Source organism: Chionomys nivalis, chromosome 4 (genome assembly GCF_950005125.1).
Source record: "Chionomys nivalis chromosome 4, mChiNiv1.1, whole genome shotgun sequence".
NCBI lineage: Eukaryota > Metazoa > Chordata > Mammalia > Rodentia > Cricetidae > Chionomys > Chionomys nivalis.
The window spans coordinates 54,306,301-54,328,475 of NC_080089.1; the positions used below are offsets into that span (position 1 = coordinate 54,306,301).

The 22,175-nt window shown below is 37.6% G+C and overlaps 1 protein-coding gene across 1 annotated transcript in view; it reads right to left on the reverse strand.

Annotated features, from left to right (window-relative positions):
• Positions 1–22,175, reverse strand: part of Etfa (electron transfer flavoprotein subunit alpha) — a 61,353-nt gene that overhangs the window by 13,184 nt on the left and 25,994 nt on the right. The window contains exon 9 of the mRNA XM_057767261.1: positions 18,767–18,849. Within this exon, the coding sequence (XP_057623244.1) occupies positions 18,767–18,849 (83 nt within the window). The remainder of the gene's footprint in view (positions 1–18,766; positions 18,850–22,175) is intronic.

Genomic DNA, 22,175 nt, shown 5'->3' on the forward strand with positions numbered 1-22,175 from the left:
GAGGATTTCCTGATCAACAACTTAAGGGCATGGATGCTGGGGCTTGAAATCAGGTCCTCACGCTCGCATAGCAGGTTCTGTACCCACTGAAGTCTCCCCAGTTTGGTTAGTTCATTTTTCTATTGTGGATGTTGTTAAACCTTACAGGTAATATAAAGCAGACATGTTCTCTGCCCTTGTCCTCAAGAAGCTTACAGTCTAACAACGCAGCTTAAGCAAATTCATAATAAAGGAAAAGGGCAGAGAAGAACACGACAGCTCTGGTATCTTGTGTAAACCTTCACTTCTTGATTGGCTACTGAGAAGTAGACAGCCTTCAGGAGCAGGAAGCAGTTTTTACCCTTTTGTAGTCTGTTCCGTGTCCTTCAAGCACACACACATTTTTATGGTTCTAACTCAGTACATGTGACTGAAGGAGACCTTAGTACTTTCATAGAAATCTAATGGTCCAGATGAGTTCAATGTGGTCACTGTCTTCTACAATGGTCAGTCAGGTCTGGCTTCCTTAGGAAGTCAGTAGCACTAATATCAGTGATTCAGATCGCGATGTAATCTGAGCACTGTTCCTCCAGGGAAGCTGAGTGCAGATGCTAAAGGGAAAGCTGCCTCCTACTTACAACACTGATTGGAGCTTAACGCTATTAAGCCTAAGACAGAGATATTCAATATAGATATCTTGTAAGCCACATGTTTAAAATTTTTAGTCACTTGTGTTATGGTAAAAGGAAACAACTGAGACTAATTTTAATAATATAATCTCAATTTAGACTAAGCACATTTTCAATTGCCAAATCCACACATGGCTTACAAATTCAAAATCACAGAACAAAATAAAGAGGAACCTTTGATAAGCTCTACTAGGACACTGTGGTGTGTGGGTGAGAGATAGAACTGATGGCTTCCTTCTAAAAAGAAGGCTAGCCATACAGCAGAGGAACAGCAACACATGGTGGGAGCCAACCAGAGGTGCCAGTGGAGTCTCAACTAACCAACAAAAATGTACGAGAACTCTGGTAACAGGGATCACTATGGGTAAACCAAAAGTGGAAAAACATATACTGGCTTAATACACGAAGTTTACACTCTAAAAAGCAATTCTCCAACTAGTAAATCTTATTTCCTAGTAATAATATATATTCTAGAGGTACCTAAAGAACTATCCTCAAAACCTTATGCCCTCTAAATAAGAACCTAAAGCATCTGCATTTCATGAAAATTTTAAAAATATCTGGAATGGAACACCAAAAAGGGCAGAGGGTAGCACAGTGTATGGTAATTGGCTAGAGGGATGGCTACAAATATATTAGTCTTTTAAATTAGAATGTTTGTCTAAATTCCTCAACAGTGCAGCAAGGAAGTTGGGATGAACTCTGATGCAAATCCTTAACACTACATACCTAAAAAAAAAACCTGTTTATACACACACACAAAGCTGAAATTAAATTAGTTTACAACATGAACTCATGAATTCTTTTTTTTTTTTCTGGAACTGGGACAAGGTTCTGCCTGGAGTAACTTCAGTCTGCCTTACTTTAAACAATGGCAAATGGAGAAATTTAAACATTTACTTTTTTGTTCATGTGAAATATGAATATAAGCAGAGTGGTTATATCTGGACCATTCAGAGCAAAAAAACTAATTCAGTATTGTTTCTACTCTAAAATTTAATCAAGTTTTAAAACTGTTTTCTACCAATATCATCTCTCTAGATAACATTGGAGGATGGAACATGACAAACTACATCTTGCCAAAGGAAAAAAATTAAAACACATCATATAAATAGTTCTTATTAAGTAAGTTCAGAGAGTCAATGTTATGCACTCAAAGCCCAAATCCTCATGTTGCCTGAGACAAGAGTTCTGCAGAAGGGCAAATAACTTCAACTCTCTTTACTCAATAGGCTGGAGGCAGAACCCAAACATCCACTGTTACAGCTAAACAGAATAAAGGACACGTGCCAGGTGAGGAAAGAAATGAACTTATCTCCACAAATAATAAATGCCTCTTTGAGGAACAGATTGACCGAGCCATATTTTCTCATTACTGCGAGCTTCCTATGCATTAACATTGCTATATTTCATCCTGCTGTTCATTTTTAAAAGCCAAACTATTTTCTCTGTTTGCCAAGTTGTGCTTAAGACTTCTTTATGGAAGAGACTCCAAAACACAAAGACAATTGTGGCTCTTTTCTCAAGCAGCCCCCTGCTATATGACAAAACTGTTGTGCAGGGTTTGGTTAAGCTACATTGTACATGAGCGGAAGTTGGACTCAGTCTCTCTTTAGAGCTGAAATTCTGTCCCATCCAAGATTTTCTTATCAGGCTAACTCCCATATTGAGACTGCCTCAAGGCTGACCAGGATTCAAGACTGCATGTCACTCACACAAATGTGTTGCTGGTGAAATGCCAGCACTCACACTGTTCTTTATATTATCTCACTGACCTACAATAACTTTACAAAGAAGAAACTATTTCCATTGTATAAAAAAGAAAGCAGAAACTTAGGCAGGTTTACTGAGCTATCTGAAGTTATACATACCTAGTAAAAGGCAAGCTTTTTATTCCTAGCTTTATTGGGACAATTTTGAAAAGTTTTTTTATGTGGAAAGTATACAGTGCAACACCCTGGTATGTGTACTACTGTGCAATGTCTACCACAATCAGCTGGTCACCATACTTATTGTCTCACATCATCACCCCTTCCCTCTTCTGTTTTTCAGATACTGAATACTTATGATTAACTCTTAGGGCCAGAGTATAACTCAGGCATAGACACTTGCATACATGTGCAAAGCTCTGGGCTTCATTCCTAGCACTGAAAAAGATTCTTTATAAAGTACTCTATCATTCTGGGCATTAGATCTCTAGAACTCATTGTCTTTGACAATGGAAACTACATACCCTTTAGCTACCCTCTCCCTATTCACACCCCCCACCAACCCTTCTCTACTCTCTCAAAAGCTAGGCTCTTTTTCTGCTATACCATGCATGACTAAAGTGATTAGAGTATCATAATATGCTTCAAGTGGAGTCATCAGTCACCTGTAGCTACAGCAAATAACACATCTGAATGAATTGAAAGTTACGCCCTGGCAGTGCTGAAGTGTGAATGGGCAGCCCGTATATGGCCGTTCTGTTGAACTTGTCCACATTGGGTTTCACGGTCTACGTTGATGAGGATGAATGGCCAGGTTTCTTCCTCAAGAGAGCACCAGATCTCTTACAGATGGTTGTGAGCCACCATGTGGTTGCTGGGAATTGAATTCAGAACCTTTGGCAGAGCAGACAGTGCTCTTAATCGCTGAGCAATCTCTCCAGCCCAAATAATATACCTACTATAGAGAAAATTCCTGAAACTTATGAGGACAGATGAGACTGACCCGTAGAAGTGGCAACACTCTGAAGTTACTGCTATCTTTACTGTTAACGATACTTATTTATGACACCTGTTACTAGCTGATTTTTTGGGGGTAACTATCAATGAAGTCAGTACCTGAACCCAGATAACCATTAAAGGGAAATAATTATCTAGAAGCAAAGCCAATGAGTGGGTACTGTGATTTAGTAGATGGACCTGGTGCTTATTAGGGAATATATAGCCTTGGCTTCTTAGTCACGGGTTCTCCAAACCCCTAAATCTATCCGTAGATAGAGATCCCCTATAGTCTTTTACAGCCCAGTTTCTTTCCTAAGAGGTTCAGGGAATTGGCATCATCTGCACAAGCAGCCTACTTATGAAATGTTGAAAACTGGTCATGAACTCACGACACCCCTGCCATCTTCCAAGCTGCTGGGGTGATAACACCATGCCTGGCACAAAATATAAACTTTTATGGGTTTTATTTTTATTTTTACTTTAAACATGGATATTAATCTGTTTGAAAAATTAAATATGAACAAAAAAGAAATAAATTTTGCCCTTGACCCCTTTAATAGTATTTTTAGTTATAGGTTTCAATTACATAGTATGTATAGAATCTGAAACAAGTTTTCCTTAAGAAAATGTTTTCACATTAAAATATGATTTAATTACTTTGTAATGAAATAGTTTTTCTTAGTTTGTTTCTATACTAATTCACATTTTTTCCCATTTGGAGAATATACTTTTATATACCTAAAATAACAGAAAGCCAAGTATGACCTTCTACACTTGGCCAAAGCTACTCATGTGGTTAATTCATATTGAAATGTTTGAATATAAGGCACAGAATATTTAGATAAAATACTAAGATACAAAATCAAGTCTATTACAAAGCTTTTCAACTTATGTTCACACATAAAGTTTATTTTGATCACCAAAATTATTATCAGCAAATATCTTAATGGAGTCAAGTCAAAATATGTAATATTTATTTATTTATTATGTATACAATATTCTGTCTGTGTGTGTTTGCAGACGAGAAGAGGGCAGCAGACCTCGTTACAGATGGTTATGAGCCACCATGTTGTTGACAGGAATTGAACTCATGACCTTTGTTAGAACAAGCAATGCTCTTAACCACTGAGCCATCTCTCCAGCCCCTGTAATATTTACTTATCTGTAGAATTTGAGAGTTGTAAAGAACAACTGTGATCATCAATATCATATATTTTAATCAATAAAAATAAATCTAGGCTACAGGAAAAAGCTGGTATTGGACTCCAAACTCCAACCTCCAAGCAGTAGCACTCTTTCCTCTTACCAAACCACTTTCTCCCCAAACTTCTAGAAGCAGGATTTCTTTCTTTTCTTTGATTTTCTTCATCACAGGGTTTCTCTGTGTAGCCCTGGCAGTCCTGGAACTCACTCTGTAGACCAGGCTGGACTTGAACTCAGAGCTCTACCTACCTCTGCCTCCTGACTGATGGGATTAAAGGTACGGGCCACCATGCCCAGGTAACAAAGGCTTTCTTGATGCTTAATCTATTAATACTCAGACAATTTCTATAAAATAGCACAGAAGAGTCACAAAGAGTCATAACTGGAGGAAACAGTTTGGCAGCTTTGCAAAAGTCACACACAGTGTGACTCAGCACTTCCACTCCTAGGTCTGGACCTGCAGGTGACAGCAGCAGCAGCAGCAGGATAAACCGATCCCAGAAAGCTGTCCCTGACCTCCACATGCGAGTTGTGGTGTATGCCCACACAACACATCATACACAGACACAACAATAACAAGTAATCCTTAAAAAGAAAGCTATCCTCTTGAAACTTTCATACAATTTTCCACCTTCAAAAACTTTAATTCGGGAAAATGGAGAATGGCCCAGTAATTAAAGCACTTGCCTTATAAGCATGAGAACTAGTTTGGATCTCTAAAAACCCATGCAAATGCCAGGTGGACATGATGGCCCACCTGTAACTTCAGGCCCAGGAGACAGTGGCAGGGATCCTCCGAACAGGCTGGCCACTGGGACTAGTCTCACAGACAAGCTCTGGATTTGATTGGGAGATTCTGCTTCAATGACTAAAGTAAGAGTTATAGAGAATAATGTCTGACATCAACATTGGATCTTGATGGGCACTTGCACCTACACACATGTGCCCAGCCCCCCACCAGACACATATATACATGAAAAATAGAAAAAAGAAAAATAAACCTTAGTGTGGTCCATGAAGATGACTCAGAGTAAAGGCAGTTGCCACACAAGCCTAACAACCTAAGTTCAAACCCCATACATGTCCCATGTAAGGTGAAAGAAGAGAACCAAATCTAAAATTGTCCTCTGACCTCTTCACATGTGCACCATGCACACACAAATCCGCACTAAGACAATAATTACAAAGCTAAATGCGAGAATCTCTGGTTTTATTATCCTTTGAAAACACTTCATACGCAGTAACAACAGGGGAAGTTGGGTATAGTACTCAGAGGAATTCTCTGTACTGTCTTGTCAACTTTCTGTAAATCTATAATAGCTTTAAAAACTGTATTTTAAAAACATAATTTCACACTCCTATTTGTGTGGCGGTCAGAGGACAACTTTGGGGAGATGGTTCCGTTGTTCCACCATGGGTTCTGAGGATCAAACTCAGGTCAACAGGTTTGGTGGCAAGTCCTTTAACCACTAAGCCATCTCTCTGATCCTAAAATGTACATGTTTCAAACAAGCAACCTGAGTTGGGAAGGTCAGCTGGAATTACACAAATCCTCTTGTAAGTATCTTCTTAAAGTTAAAGGGAATGGAATCCAGCTAATACTGTGGAGAAATGCAACATCAGGAGGAATATATTAAATCACTGATGAATCTAACCTAACCAGAGAGCTTCTCTCTATAACACTGGTTCTCAGCCTTCCAAATGCTAAGACCCTTTAATACAGTTCCTCATGCTGTGGTGACCCCAACCATAAAATGATTTCATTGTTACTTCATAACTGTGACTTTGCTACTGTTATGAATCATAATGTAAATATCTGATAAGAGACCCCTGTTGGGGTTGCTACCTACAGGTTTAGAACCACTGCTCTAAAATAATCTCATTTTTTTTTTTTAAGGAAATGGGCTAGGCTGCAATCGCAATCGCAGCACTGAAGGGGTAGAGGCAGGATGACTGCTATAAGTTCAAGGCCAATACCAGACATTCAAAATCAGCCTGGTCTCCATAGTGAGCTCCAGGCCAACCAAGGCAATACATTGAGACCCTGTTGTCTCAAAAACAACAAACACTTAAATCATCACTTCTTTATCAAATCATAAAAGTGATGATTTAAGTGTGACCCAGGATTATTTATGCAAAGTAATCTCTAGCACGTTAGCACAAACACAAGTTACTTTTCAGTGCTTAAGCAAAACGACCAATTTGTATCTCAATTAAGTTCAGACCAGATACTGCCCAAATCAAAATACTTAGTATACTAAAGGACAAGTTCATAAAATTATGATCTAATTTTGAAGTATGAAATTAAAAAATAAAACTTTTCCTCCCCAGTAAAAAAAAAAAAAAAAAAACAACAAACAAAGGAAATGGAACACATACTGTTGTCCTCTGACAAAAAACTATTTCCAAAATACTGTTTGTCTAATATTAACATACAGTTAAACTAAGTAGTTAACATTATTTTTCTTTTTGGTTTCTTGAGAATGGGTCTTGCTTGATGACACAGGTGGCCCGGATTTACGTATCCTAAATTGGCCTAGTGTGCAATTCTGCTTCAGTCTCTTACAGGCATATGGCACTACACTAAGCTTTAACATTTTCTTTTCATAGATTTTTGTATTCATTTCTTTGAACTAAAAGTAAATCCAGGTGTTGAATTACATGTGCTAAATTCACTGGCACTTGTACCGGATTTACATGTCCATCTAGTATAGTGTCTTATATTCTTTGACACTCAAATGCATACGTATCAACTTAATGCCATGCACAAAAACATAAATTCATTTTTGTAAGAAAGATCCCCAAAATATACAGTGTTGGTTTTGCAGAATAGAAATTCAGAAGTTTCATTTCTTTCAAGTAACCACATCAAGATGACTAAAGTAGATCTGCTATCTATGCTAATTGATTTTCATGTCAGCTGTTAAATTAGGTTGACTATGTACAAGACATGTCAATCTATCATTCAGTAGCATGCTTTTAAGCAGATAAATGAAGCAGAAAAGGGGGGCATGTATACAATAGTTTCTAAAATTTAAATAGTTTAACTTTAAATAATAAAGTGGTAACGGGTAAAAAATATTCACTGATTCAAGTCTTCTGGAATAAATGTAAACAAAAAACCAGTCTGATAAATTTTAGCTGAGAACACAAACCAAAGATATATATAGAACTGCTAACTTTTGGCAGCTGCACAACCTAACAACATATACATGCAAACCACAACCTACAAATGCTGTACCTTCTCTCTGTCACTTAAGCTTCCCTGTAAGGGCTTTGATCATGCAGGCTTTGTAATTACCTTTTAAGAAGCATGCTTAGGGTGTTTTCTGGACTGCGGGTCCACACAGCATTTCTCTTTATCCTCTTAGGGACAGAACATCAATTGCTTTCAGCCAAATGCACTCACATATGAATATTTTAGTACAATTTAATGCTTCTATACCAACCCCAAAGGGAAAGCACATCAATTTGTGAACACAGTTCTCTTGGAACTAAAAGCCAAGCTAGATAATGCAGTATGAAAGCGGTTGTCAATCTTCAGCTTTTCAGCAAGTTAGAGGGCAGCCCATCCCATAAACTCATTCCCAGTTGTATACAAACAACTCTATAAAGTTTGTTTCCACATTGACTTTTCAACACTAGTGAATTTTCAAAACAAAAGTCAGAAACAAAATGTACTGTCTTGGTAAATTCTCCTAAACTGCTTATTCATCTGGTAACTTTTGACTCTATTCACATAATCTCAAAATTATGAACTGGAAGTTGGTCGGTCAGTAAAATATCAAAATATAGGTAAAGTAATCCTCCACACCACACCTACTAAGATGCTGCACTAAGTGTAAAGACACACTTCCCTGGCAACAGACAGTAGACTCTAATGATCATAATACACTTCTGTGCTTGCATGGCTGGAAAGGTCAGGTCTGAACCATCAAACAGATCACTGAGAGCAACACAGAAGAGGAACTTCTCCCAAATACATCAAGACTTAAAAAGTCATATTACGTAAATCTAGTCACAGCGTAAACCTAAAACGCTGAATCTCAACAAGTATTAAATGATAACAAAATCCAATGAGTCTGATAAATATGAGAAATAATTTAACAATTGTTCATGATTTGAAACAAAATCTTTTCAGGACTGGGGAGGTGACCCATTGGGTAAGAGCATGTGCTGTAAAAGCAAGAGGATCTGAATTCAAATGCACAGTACCCATGTAAAATCTGGGCATAGTCCATGTACCCTGTAATCCTAGCACCGGTTAGTGGATATAGGCAGATCCTATGTTTGCTGGCTAACCAACCTAGCTGAAAGGGAGGAATTTCAGATTCATTTGAGAGGACCTGTCTCAAAAATTAAGGTGAAGACCAATAAAGAAAAACGGGTAACACCTTCTTCTAGTCCCTGCGAGCACATGTAGAATACATACCCCTATGTGTTAACACATACTACAATACACACATACTATAACACATATACAAAAATAATTTTTAAAGTCGCTTTAAAATTAGCTACTGCACAGCATTTATAATACGCCAGGCACAGTTTTAAGATATATATATATACACACACATACACAATCTTTCATTTAAACTTGTTTTGCATATATTAGTTCATTTATTATTTACAACTCTGTGAAATAGGTATTTTTTTATCACCATTACACATCTCTGGAAACTGTAGCACAAGAGGTTAAGTGATTTATCCAAGGTCAATAGAAAGCACATGGGAAGCTAAATGCAGAACTCAGACAGCTTGGCTGGCATCTAGATTCTTAACCAACCTTTCTTCCTTCCATCCTTCTTCCTCCCTCCCCTCTCTATTTTTTTTTTTTTTTTTTAAGATTAGAGTCTCATGCAGTCCAGCCTGGCCTGGAATTATTATGTACAGCCTGATCTTCCTGCTTCTATTTCCCATGGACTAGGATCAGAAGTATGTGCTACCATGCTAAGCGCCCAATCTGGGCATTTTGTAATGCAGGTGTCACTATTACTATTCAAATAAACAACCCAATCAAGCATTTACAAGAGTGTGCATCTCAGGTGATTATGAATGTGAGTGAGACTATACAATCAACTCAGCAGCTATTCCTCAGCTACTATCTAGACAGGATTGTGTATTATGTCCACACTGTAACTACAAGCAAAGAGAACAGAAACATACATTTGAGATTTTTTTTCGTATCACTTTTTGATTCAAGGCTTTAGGCAATGGTTAACAGCCATTTATTTCAGTATTTCAGGAACTGAGAAGATCACCTCTTCTTCATATCTGAGAGCTACCACCTTGCTTTCAATTATCCTGACGCCACTGAACAGTTAGTATGGCTCCCTCTCCCCAACATGCAGGCCATCCATAAAATATCTATTAATAAAAATGGGTCAAGTGTGATATATTCATATAGTGGGATACTGCAGAATCAATAAAGCATGCAAGCAACAACAGCAAAAACAAAACAAAACCCAGCCTGCCTGTATTTACATAGAAAAAAACCCTCAAAAGATTAGAAAAAACACATATAGTGTATTTTTTTACTGATATTTTAAAAGTACTCTATACCATTTTTCTCCAATATTTTTAGGTCACAAGATACAGATCATGATAACACAGTATGTTACACTTCAGTAAGTGAATAAAGTTGGTCATAATGTCTACAATTCAAAGGCTGACAAGATCTGTCTCTGGAACACTTGAGACTCATACATAGCACTCAAACTGGTTTCCTTCCTCTCTCCCTTCCTTTTTCCTAGTCAGAGTTCTGCTTTATATCCTATGCTGGCATTAAACTACTCATGGCGATCCTCCTGTCTCATCCTCCTGAATGCTGAAATTATAAACAAATACCACTCTATCTAGCTTTATATAGGACTCAAATTGAAAAGTTCAGCCATACACTGTTTAGAGATTTGCACAAACATAGTAAACATGAAAATGAAATGTATTAGAACAATAATCAAGTTTAGGATGACAGTTACTTTTGAGGAGAAGACTATACATTCAAAAAAAGGTTCATGGGGCTTTTAATAATATAACACTGCTTCTTTTTTGGTGGGGAGGGTTCAAGACAAGGTTTTTCTGTGTAGCCCCAGCTATCCTAGAACTCGCTTTGTAGACCACGCTGGACTTGAACTGAGAGATCCACCCAGCTATAACACTGCTTCTTAAATTGGGTGTTATTTCACTATTATGTTATGTATATTTATAAAAATATACATAATTTTTGATGAAAATAATGGCAAGCAAAGCAAATAGAGCAAGTGTAAACAACATTTCAAACTTAGCCTTGTGAGATGAGAAAGGGAGGAAAGAGGCTGCCAGGTAAATAGAGAGTTTTCTTTTTAAAATTACAGAGAAGGAGTAAGCAGAGGAAAGACACTGGGCCCAGGGGAAGTGGGTAACCAATGGGACTGTTCCTAAGGAGGCAGGAATGATGAGCTCTAGAGAGCAGGTACAATATTAACATCAAACAAGGAAAGAATACTCTGTGAGTTCGAGACCAGCCTGGTCTACAAGAGCTAGTTCCAGGACAGGAAAGAATAGTGTTTTTCTGACACATGCAAATAAGCTTGGGCTTTGTTCTGTATGGTTTTTGCTTTTATAGCAAGTACATTAAGTTTGCTTTTTTTTGTCCCAAATAGGCAGTCTTTACCCTGTGCTCTAGGCTACAATCATCTTGCAGAGAGAGCTTAGCTAGCACCTCCATACATTCACCACCTGACTTCAGTTCCATTCTTTCTAATAAAATTCATTTGAAGCAGTCTGACAACCTAATTGCCAGCCTGCAGTTTTACCATAAGACTGAATAGCAGACACAGAATCAAAAACCAAATAGTTTTTGTCTCCCTTAGAAATGCACTTACTATGCAATTGGCCCACCCTGAGGGTCATCATAAAAACAGCCCTATACAACTACTGTCCTATTTATAGTAAAGATATTATTGAGGATGTCAATCAATAGTGTCTTCTTTATATAGACTCAAGGGATATGTTTCTCTGATCTTGATACCAGGCCAAATGATACTTCTCATGTACAATTAGTCTGTTTTACTTTTGGGACCCTGTAAATCAGAGCACTGATCTTGTTTCCTAATATGAACTGGCTTCTAGAAAGCCTAATGCCAAAGTTGTATCCCACGTCTAGAGATGGCCACATAGTTTTCCAATCTTCATCTGCCACCTGAACTTGCTCAAAACCATTTAAAGTGCCGCCTACCACAAAGAGATTGGAAAAGCTTGCCTGTCATAGATAGGTGGTAGGGAGTAGGAGCATGAATACTGAGAAAGACTAAGATTGAAGCCAAATAACCAAGCTCTACTGTTCATCATAACCAAGAAACCAACGACTAAAGAGGCACAGCAATGGGCCGAGTGGTGGTGGTGCACACCTTTAATCCCAGCACTCAGGAGGCAGAGGCAGGTGGATTTCTGTGAGTTTGAGGCCAACCTGTCTATAAAGTGAGTTCTGGGACAGCCAGGAAAAACCCTGAAAAACACAGAAAAAACCCTGTCTCAAAAAAACCAAAAGAAGCACAACAATGGATGTATGACTTGACCCAAAAGTAGATTCTGTACTGGGGGATCAGAATTAGTAATGAATGTGAAGATAAATGATAAAACTGGAATGTTAAAACACTGAAAATTGGGGGCTAGAGAGATGGTCCATCAGTTAAAGGCACTGGCTGCTCTTCCAAAGATCCCATACATACAAAATACATAAATAAATATTTAAAATACAAAAAATTAGAATAAAAACACAAACAAAATTGGAGTATGAAATACAACTGTACTAGAGCTGGAGCTGGAGGCAGCACAGCAGTTAAGAGCACTAGCTGCACTTCTGGAGGACCCAGATTCATTCTTCACATCCATATGACAGCTCACAACAGTCTGTAACTCCAGTCTGAGGAGATCCAATGCCATCTTCTGGCCTCTGTAGCACCAGGCGTGCATGTGGCACACAAACATACATACAGGCAAAACACCCACACCCATAAAATAAATAAATTAAAAAAATAAGGTGGAGAATAATAGAGAAAGACTCCTGATACCTAAGTATACAAATGGACTGCATGCACAAAGTAATAAATATAGAAAAAAATAAATGTAACTGTACTTCAGATGAGAATATTTCAGTCTGAAAAAATTATGCACCGAAGTATTTAGGAGGAAAAACCTACGTTACTTAATGTAAAACGGAGAAAAATATATGCATGTATGTACACACATGTACATTGCATTATATTTTTATATCAAAAGTTAATTAGAAATAAAAAGTGATCACTGTCACAACAGTAAGCTGTGAACTAGCCAGTGGCCTGATTGGGGGCAGGGATCTATATCTTGCAAGACTGTGAGGTCATAAGGATACTGGAAACTGTTTCACACTGTGTAAATTATTGTGAGTGACAAAAATGCCATGTAACTAAATTTAATGTCTATTTTGGGTAGTATATACTTTCTCAAATTAATAATAAAAAGCAAACCAATTATTCTTGTACAGACAACAAAATTGACTTTATGTTCCATTACTTGAAGCACGGAACTTTTGGCTCCTTACCATTAGAAAAAACAGTGGTGATGCTTTTCAAAGTTGTTATAAGTCAAAATATTGGATATTTTAACAACAAAATAAGAAAATAAAATAAGCCTTGAATTGTTCAAAAGAGGCAAAATGGCCCCATTAAAAAGGAATAAATAAATTGCGTTGTTAAAAACAAAGAATGCTGCACTAGTATTAGTAGAGATGGATTCAATAGCACACAATTCAAACGGGTGGAGGTGTGCAGAGTTTTTGGATGTTTACAAGTGTAATTCTTGCCAACAGTAGGATATGGCTGAAAAAACCTAATGCAATATTAAGTAACATTAATAAAGCTATTATTTAGGGTGATAATAACCCAACTCTACACAGCGAGCACATAAAGTAAAACAATTATACATTCAAATCCAGGGCCTCGGGTCTCCTTATGGCCCTAAGGAAACAGCTCATGTTATCCTGCTAAAACAACTATAAACCAGGATCAAATATGGATAGCAATCGTTTAAATGCTGGATATCAACACTGCCAGGTAGAATTTGAGGAGTCCAAATTCTGTAGGGGAGGGAAGTATGCAGACATGAGTCCAGCATACTTTCCCCTTTTCACCTGGGGTATCTGCAATTTCTCCACAGGCCAATCAGAAATGAGGCTTTTTAAATAAAGACCAGAGGTCTTACTGGTTGAAGAAAACACACAGAAGATAGGTGACTGCCACAATAGCTGGAGTGTGGGGAAAGTTCCAGAGAAGAGAAAACATGAGGGAGAATTACAGACTCTGCATAGAAATTCCATTCATGATGAGAGCTTGCAGCAAATGAGAAAGAGCAAAGAAGTTCCTCAACTAAAGATTATATTAGAAAAATAAATAGGCACACCATAGACGTGGAGAAAGTAAACAAGAAACTCACTACTCGAATTTCTTTTAAAAACTTCCATAAATCAGTAACAGAAACAAGCAATTCAATTAATAAAAGTAAAAGATTTCAATAAACACTGTAAAAGAAAAATACCTAGATGGCCAGTAATATAAGAGTTGCTACAGGCGGGACAGCCAAACTGAGAATGCTGAAAGAAGGGCGGAGTCAGTGGAGCTGCCAGGAGTCACAGAGGGAGCAAGGCATACTGGAGGACAGGTAAAGCCACATAGATTACTAGAAATGGGTTAATTCAAGTTGTAAGGGCTAGTTAGTAACAAGCTCGAGCTATTGGCAAAGCATTTAAAATTAACATAAGCCTCAATGTGGCTACTTAGGTGTGGCTAGCGGGAAAGAAACATCTCCCTACAAGTTGCCCTATAATCCTGAAGTTCCTCATGATGTGAAGTAAGATTGAGAAATGAGGACTGAAGGAATGACAGATATATGAAAGATGATTTTAAACTAGTACCATTTGCTATAAAGGACATTAATGAAGTAATAAGAAAAATTCAACTGGAGTCTTATGACTACATGGCATTATGTGTTCATATTAATATTTTTATTTGATAGATGGCATTATGGTTATGTAGGACTGGAATGGCATCATCTCAGCAACTTACTCTTAAATGGTCACACACACACACACAAAATGTTTTGTTCTATACTTGCAAATTGTTTCCCAAAAAAGGTTTTAGAACCATGATGTGTGTGTGTGTAAATATACATCTATGCCTGTAGTGGCCACTCGTCATTATCAACTTAAAATCACCACTGAACAAAAACACACCTCTGTGAATACTTTTGGGGATATTTCCAGAAAGGCTTAGCTGGGCAGGAAGAACCATCCTGAACATGGGTGATACTATCATGTGCCAAGGTCCCTGCAGATTGAAAAGAAGTGAGCTGAGCATCAGTATTCACTGTTTCCTGACTGGATTCTGGGTGATCTTATTAAGTTCTTATCATGTCTTCCTCATTACAATGAACTGTACCCATAAACTGAGAACCGAAATCACCCTTCCTTCAGCTGCTTTTGTCTGGTATTTGTCGCAGCGACAAGAAAAGGAACTAACACAGTGCTCAACTATACAGTTAATACATTAGAATTCTCTGAAGTTGTATGAGCTATGTTAAAGTCTTCAAAGCATTTAATGTTTACTCTCCTTATGAGCAAAATTCAATAGTTCTATAAGAGTAATGCTGAATAAAGCTGGTTATATGAAACTTGTTTCCAATACAAGAATGGATGCCACCAGCCACTCCCTGCACTCCTGTTTAATAACTATGAATGCCCCCTTTCTGTCACAGTAAGTCTGCCTGATACTTCAGGGTATACACTGAATTTCTTATAAAATAGTTTTGACTTTTTGAACTTTTATGAATTCAAGCCTGAATGTGTCTACTCACATAAAACTGTACACGCAAGATTTCCACAAAAAAATATGTGTGCCACACCTAATTAAATGTTATGGAAAGCTCCAGCTCATCTGCTCAATAAATCTACTTCCACAGCCAGACTAATGTGGTATGACAAGCAAGTCAGTCACACAGCGCTTTGACTTAATTTATGAATAGTTTTAGTGCCTATATTCAGTACTGAGATCTTCTCTGACTTCAAGTAAGCTAAGTAACACAAAATATATTAACCGAAGAAGAAAGATTGCTTCATTGAACTTTCATGTTCATTCTGACATCAAAAGAAACATAGGAAAGTCCTAGCACTGGAAAAAAAACTCACAGTACATATCTGAAAAATAATTTGTATACAAACTATATAAAGAAGTTCCAGAAAGAGACAATAAAAAGATAAATGATCCAAATTTAGAGGAACAAAATAGATATTTCAAAATAAGCTTCAAAGATAAGCCTAAGTTGGCAGGTGTACAAGAGATGGAAGAGGGAATCTCAAACGCTGAAGATACAATAGAGAAAATAGACTCATCAGTTAAAGAGAACATTAAATCTAATAAAAGCTTAACTTAAAATATCCAGGAAATATGGGACACCATGAAAAGGCCAAACCTTAGAATAATAGGTATAGAAGAAGGAGAAGTTCAACTCAAAGGCACAAAAATTTATTTAATAAAATCTTAGAAGAAAACTTTCCCAACCTATAGAAAGATATGCCTATGAAGATACAAGAAGCTTACAGAACACCAAATACACTGGATCCAAAAAAAAAAAAAAAAAGTCCTATTGCCACATAATAATCAAAACACTAAACCTACAGAGTAAAAAAAGAATATTAAGAGCTGCAAAGGAAAAAGGCCAAGTAACATATAAAAGTAGACCTATCAGAATTACACCCGACTTCTCAATGGAAATTCTGAAAGCCAGAAGGCCCTGAACAGATGTGTTGCAGACACTAAGAGACCTGGATGCCAGCCCAGACTACTATACCCAGTAAAACTTTCAATCACCATAGAAGGACAAAACAAGATATTCCATGACAAAACTAGATTTCACCAATATTTAGCCACAAACCCAGTTCTACACAAGATACTAGAAGGAAAACTCCAACCCAAGGAAGATGGCTACACCAACAAAAACACAGACAATTGATCGTCTCATAGCAGCAAATCCCAAAGGGAAAAACTCACAAATTAACATCACCATCAATGAAAACTAAATTAATAGGAGATAGCAATCGCTGGTCATTAATAACCCTTAATGTAAATGGACTCAACTCATCTATAAAAAGGCACAGGCTAACAGACTGGATACAAAAACAGAATCCATCCTTCTTATGCATACAAGAAACACACCTCAACCTCAAAGACAGACACTGTCTCAGAGTAAAGGGTTGCGAAAAAATATACCAAGCAAATGGACCTAAGAAACAAGCGGTGTAGCTATCCTAATGTCTAACACAATTGACTTCAAGCTAAAATCAGTCAAAAGAGACAAAGAAGGTCATTTCATATTAGTCACAGGAAAAACCCATCGGGAGGAAATCTCAATACTGAACATCTATGCCCCAAATACTAGGGCACCCTCATATGTAAAAGAAACACTTCTAAAGCTTAAAAATACATTAAACGACACACACTCCCCTCTTACCACTGGACGGGTCAATCAGACAAAAAAAAATGAACAGAGAAATAAGAGAACTACACTTCTGCATTGCTGGTAGGAATGCAAGCTGGTACAACCCCTCTGGACGTCACTGCGGCAATTTCTCAGAAAATTAGGAAACAACCTTCCTCAAGACCCAGTAATACCACTTTTGAGTATATATTCAAAGGCTGCTCAATAGCGTCACAAGGACATGTGCTCAACTATGTTCATAGCAGCTTTGCTTTTCATAGCCAGAACCTGGAAACAACCTAAATGCCCCTCAACTGAAGAATGGATAGGAAAATGTGGTACATTTACCCAATGGAGTACTACACAGCAAAAACAAAACAAAACAAACAAAAAAAACCTGACATCTTCAATTTTGCAGAAAATGGATGGAGCTAGAAAACATTATTTTGAGCGAGGTAACCCAGACACATGTACTCACATGTACTCACTCATAGGTGGTTTTTAAACATAAAGCAAAGAAAAGCAGCCTACAAACCACAATCCCAGAGAACTTAGACAACAGTGAGGACACTAAGGGAGACTCACATAGATCTAATCTACATGGGAAGTAGAAAAAGACAAGATCTCCTAAGTAAATTGGGAGCATGGGGACCTTGGGGGAGGGTTGAAGGGGGAATGGGAGAGGCAGGGAGGGGAGCAGAGAAAAATGTAGAGCTCGATAAATATTAAAAAAAGTTAGACAAAAAAAAAGAGTTGGTAGGTGTTGGGAGAGAGGGAACATGTTCAAAATATTTTGTATGAAAACTTTTAAAAAGGGATAACTACTTTGAAGTCATCATCTTAAAGACTAGGGTACTAAGAGAGTTTAATAAACATGATTCAACATAAAAATATTTTCTTCATGCAATATAAACTAGTTGAAAAATGATTTTACTTAGGAAATATGAATTGTCAAGAGATGTTGCAAAAGATTCAACTTTTCCTACATCTCCCCTTTAAGGTTTTGCAAAGATTTTTAGAATATGCTGCCTGGCTAGGCGTGGTGGCTTAAGCCTGAAATCTCAGCACTTGGGAAGCTAAAGCAAGAAGACTGTTGGAGCTTTTGCCCAGCCTGGACTACAGAAATTTTTTGTCTCATCCTATTGGCAAAAATGAAAATTCTAGCAGAAGAAATCAAAATGTCCTGAAATTTATGTAAATAGATAAAAATATTGAACTAAACTAGGTGCTCAGGATCATACAAGACTATAATTGTCATTTGTAGCTTCTAACGACAAAAGTCTAACTAAAATAGGCTAATTGTCCTGTTTTTATGCTTAAAAGACTTTATGAACAACATTATCAATGAAAATTTCAAAATCAATAAAAAACTAAGTTAGGGATGTAGTTCAGTGGAATAGCATTTGCCAAGCATGTACAGAGTCCTAGTAGCTCTACCACACCACACACACAAAATAACATGCATTATGACCTCATACTGCTTTACATCTTTTTACAAAATAATTCCTAATTTTAAAACTGCTAAGCATTTTAATAAGACCAAAAACCCTCCAGACGTTGTAAGGACACATTCACTATCATAATGGCTAGCTGTATAGGATCATCGAGTAAGATATAAATCACTGAAATTATTGTCAAACAAATACACACAGTGCTGATCCCCACAGAACTCTGCAGGGCATATTTTATTGCAATACTTACTGGCGCTACTATTTTTCCTGTCTGACCAACTTGCATGTCATTGGGAACAAAGCCAGCATCAACAGCAGCACGGGAAGCACCCACTAAAAGGGGAGGAAATGCCATTATTTTCAAGCTCTATCATTCAGCTAGTAAGATAGTCACCAACAACCACAACAGCACCCTAATATATTATACACTCTGAAATTATTGTATAAAGAACTCACTGTTGAAAAAGAAATCCTATAACTGTTTAAGAATTCTAAACACTAAATACAAGTGCATTTTTCAAGAAAAAAATTCCACAAATTTCTTTTCCTTCTCTTAAATTTATTTTTAAATATTTTATTAATTGATTGATTGACTGATTGTATATAAGCCTGTGTGAGGGTGTTGGATCTCTAGAACTGGTCTGGACAGTTCTGAGCTGTCGTGTGTGTGCTAAGAATTGAACCTAGGTCCTCTGAAAGAACAGCTAGTGCTCTTAACTGCTGGGTCATCTCTCCACCCCCACCCCTTTTTTGAGACAGGGTCTATGTAGTCCTGGCTGTCCTGGAACTCACTATTTAGACCACGCTGACCTTGAATGCAGAGATCCTCCTGTCTCTGCTTCGTGAGTGCTGGGTTTAAAGGCTTAGACCACCACTCCAGGCACAAATTTCAATTCCTCAATTTAGCTGGCTTCTGATATTTACTTTTATGAAAAAATCATCCATAAACTTCACATTATAATCTACTTAGGAAATACCATACAATGTTCCTTTATATACTAACTTCATGATTTTTAAAGAAATGCTGTATAATATCATTACCTCTTATGATCAGATAAAGTCACATTTAACACAAGTATCTCATATTAAACTAACAAATAAAAATGTAACTGGTTTCCTATCCACAAGGAGATCTATTTTGGGAGTAGAACCACCCCTTCTGGAGAGAATGAAGAAAGGAACTAAATTATTTCTTCTGTGTACTGTCGCATTAATGTATTCTTGTTCTGGTTTCTTAAGATAGAATCTCAGATGATTAAACTTAGATCATCTTTCTTTTCTAATACATATTTAATACTATAAATTTCCCTATAAGAACTTATCCTGTTGGTACAGGTCTGTACTCCTAGCTACATGGAAGGCTGGGGCAAAAGGATCACAAGGCTAGCTAGCATGGGCAAGGTAGCGAGACTGTCTCAAAGATTTGAAATATAGCCGGGCGGTGGTGGCGCACGCCTTTAATCCCAGCACTCAGGAGGCAGAGGCAGAGGCAGGCGGATCTCTGTGAGTTCGAGACCAGCCTGGTCTACAAGAGCTAGTTCCAGGACAGGCTCCAAAGCCACAGAGAAACCCTGTCTCAAAAAACCAAAAAAAAAAAAAAAAAAAAAAAAAGATTTGAAATATAAAAACAAACAAATTAAGATGGAGGCATGTGGACACAGCTCAACGGTGGAACACCTGCCTAACATGTGAGAGGCCCTCAGCTTAATTCCCAGTCCTAGAACACTCCCCCACCCCAGCCAAAGCACTGCTTTCATTGTACCACACACTTTCTTCATCCAGTTCAAAATATTTCTCTTGAGATGTCTTCCTTTACTCATGTTACATAGAAACATGCTCCATGTGTCTTGGGATTTTCTAGCTATATTTCATTTATAACATCTAGCTCAAGCTTACTGTGGTCTAAGAACAGACATCATATGATCCCTATTCCTTTAAATTTATGAAGGCGTTTTATGGTCCCAAATGTGGTCTTCCTTGCTGAATGCTCCTATCAGCTTGAGAATTTGCTGATGTGCAACAAAGACATCAATAGATGTTAATTCGATCCAGCTATCGGTTGAGTTCAACTAAGTTTCCCTGTTTTTTTCTATACATTTCTGATAGACTCATTGAACTGTACTAGTAGATTCATCTATTTCTCCTTGGAGTTTATCAACTGTTTTCTCTTTTTAGAAGTATTTTGTGTGTACCCAGGTATTTGTAGAGCATATGTGTGCACAAGTGTATGTGTATATAAAAGACAGGTTGACTCTGAGTACCTTCCTCTATCGCTCTCCACCATTTGTGTGTGTAAGTTTTAGCTTTATCTTTTATCTTTGTTTTGTGTGTCTGGGTATTTTGTCTGCACATATGCCTGTGCACTACTTCTGTGTAGTGCCATAGATACCAGAGACGGCATTGGATCTTCTGGAACTAGAGTTATAGATGGTTGTGAATCTGCTATGTGGGTCCTGGGAATTGAACTTAAGTCCTCTGGAAGAGCATCTAGTGTTCCTTAACTGTAGAACCATCTTTCCAGCCCCTCTCCATTTCATTTTTTGAGAAATGGTCTCTTCACTGATCCTGGAGTACAGCATTTGGCTGATTAACTGGCCAGCAAGTCCTCAGGATTCCCCTGCTCTTACCTACCAGTGCATCTGTCCACCACACCCAGCTTTGTATGTGGGTATAGGGGCTTTGAACTGAACTCCTCAGCAAACATTTTTTTGACTAAGTCTTTTCCCCAGCCCCTTGTGTTTGTTTATGAGACATTTTGCTATACTTCTGATATTTAACTTTTGACTGTCAACCTGATGGGATAGAATCACCATGGAAACAAATCTCTGGGTGTATCTATAATGTATAATGTATTACCTAGATTAGGAAGGAAGTGGGAAGATCTATCTTAAATGTGGGTGGTACCATTTCATGGGCTGGGCAGCAGCATTCATTCATCACTTTCTGCTTCTGTATGAGACATAATGAGGCCAACCACCCTACTCCTCCCACCCTATCCTCCCTGCCATGATAGATTGTATTCCCTGAGATGGAGAAACAAATATTCCCTTTTTAAAATTGCTTTTGTTGCTTCTTCACAGCAACAAGACAGTAAATAATACAGTCATCCAAGTTGGTCCTGAATTCCTGGGAGTAGGGGTCTTCCTGCTCTAGCCACCCAGTGCTAGGACTATAAGCACATACTACATCAAGCTTCAATTCCAACAGTTTTTGCCTCAGTTAGTTGGCTATTGTTTTTTAGAAGATTATACTTTAGGGCTTGCCATGTCATCTGAGAGAAATGACTCTTTAAATATTATGTAGTGCCTCCCTCATTTTTGATAACTTGCTTTGCTATTAAGCTAGCACAGTATTAAAAATTTTTGTTTTTTTTTTTTTTTGCTTTTTCAAGACAAGGCTTTTCTGTGTAGCCCTGGCTATCCTGGAACTCATTCTGTAGACCACACTGCCCTTGAACTCACAGAGATCTGCCTGCCTCCGCTTTTTGAGTGCTGGGATTAAAGGCGTGTGCCACTAGTCTCAGTTTAAATTTTTTTCAACTGGTCTTAATCAACATGTGTGTGTATATATATGTATATGTGTGTGTGGATGTGTACACAATACACATTTTAACTCTTTGAGAATTTCACTCAATATATTTTGAACATAATCATCCCCCC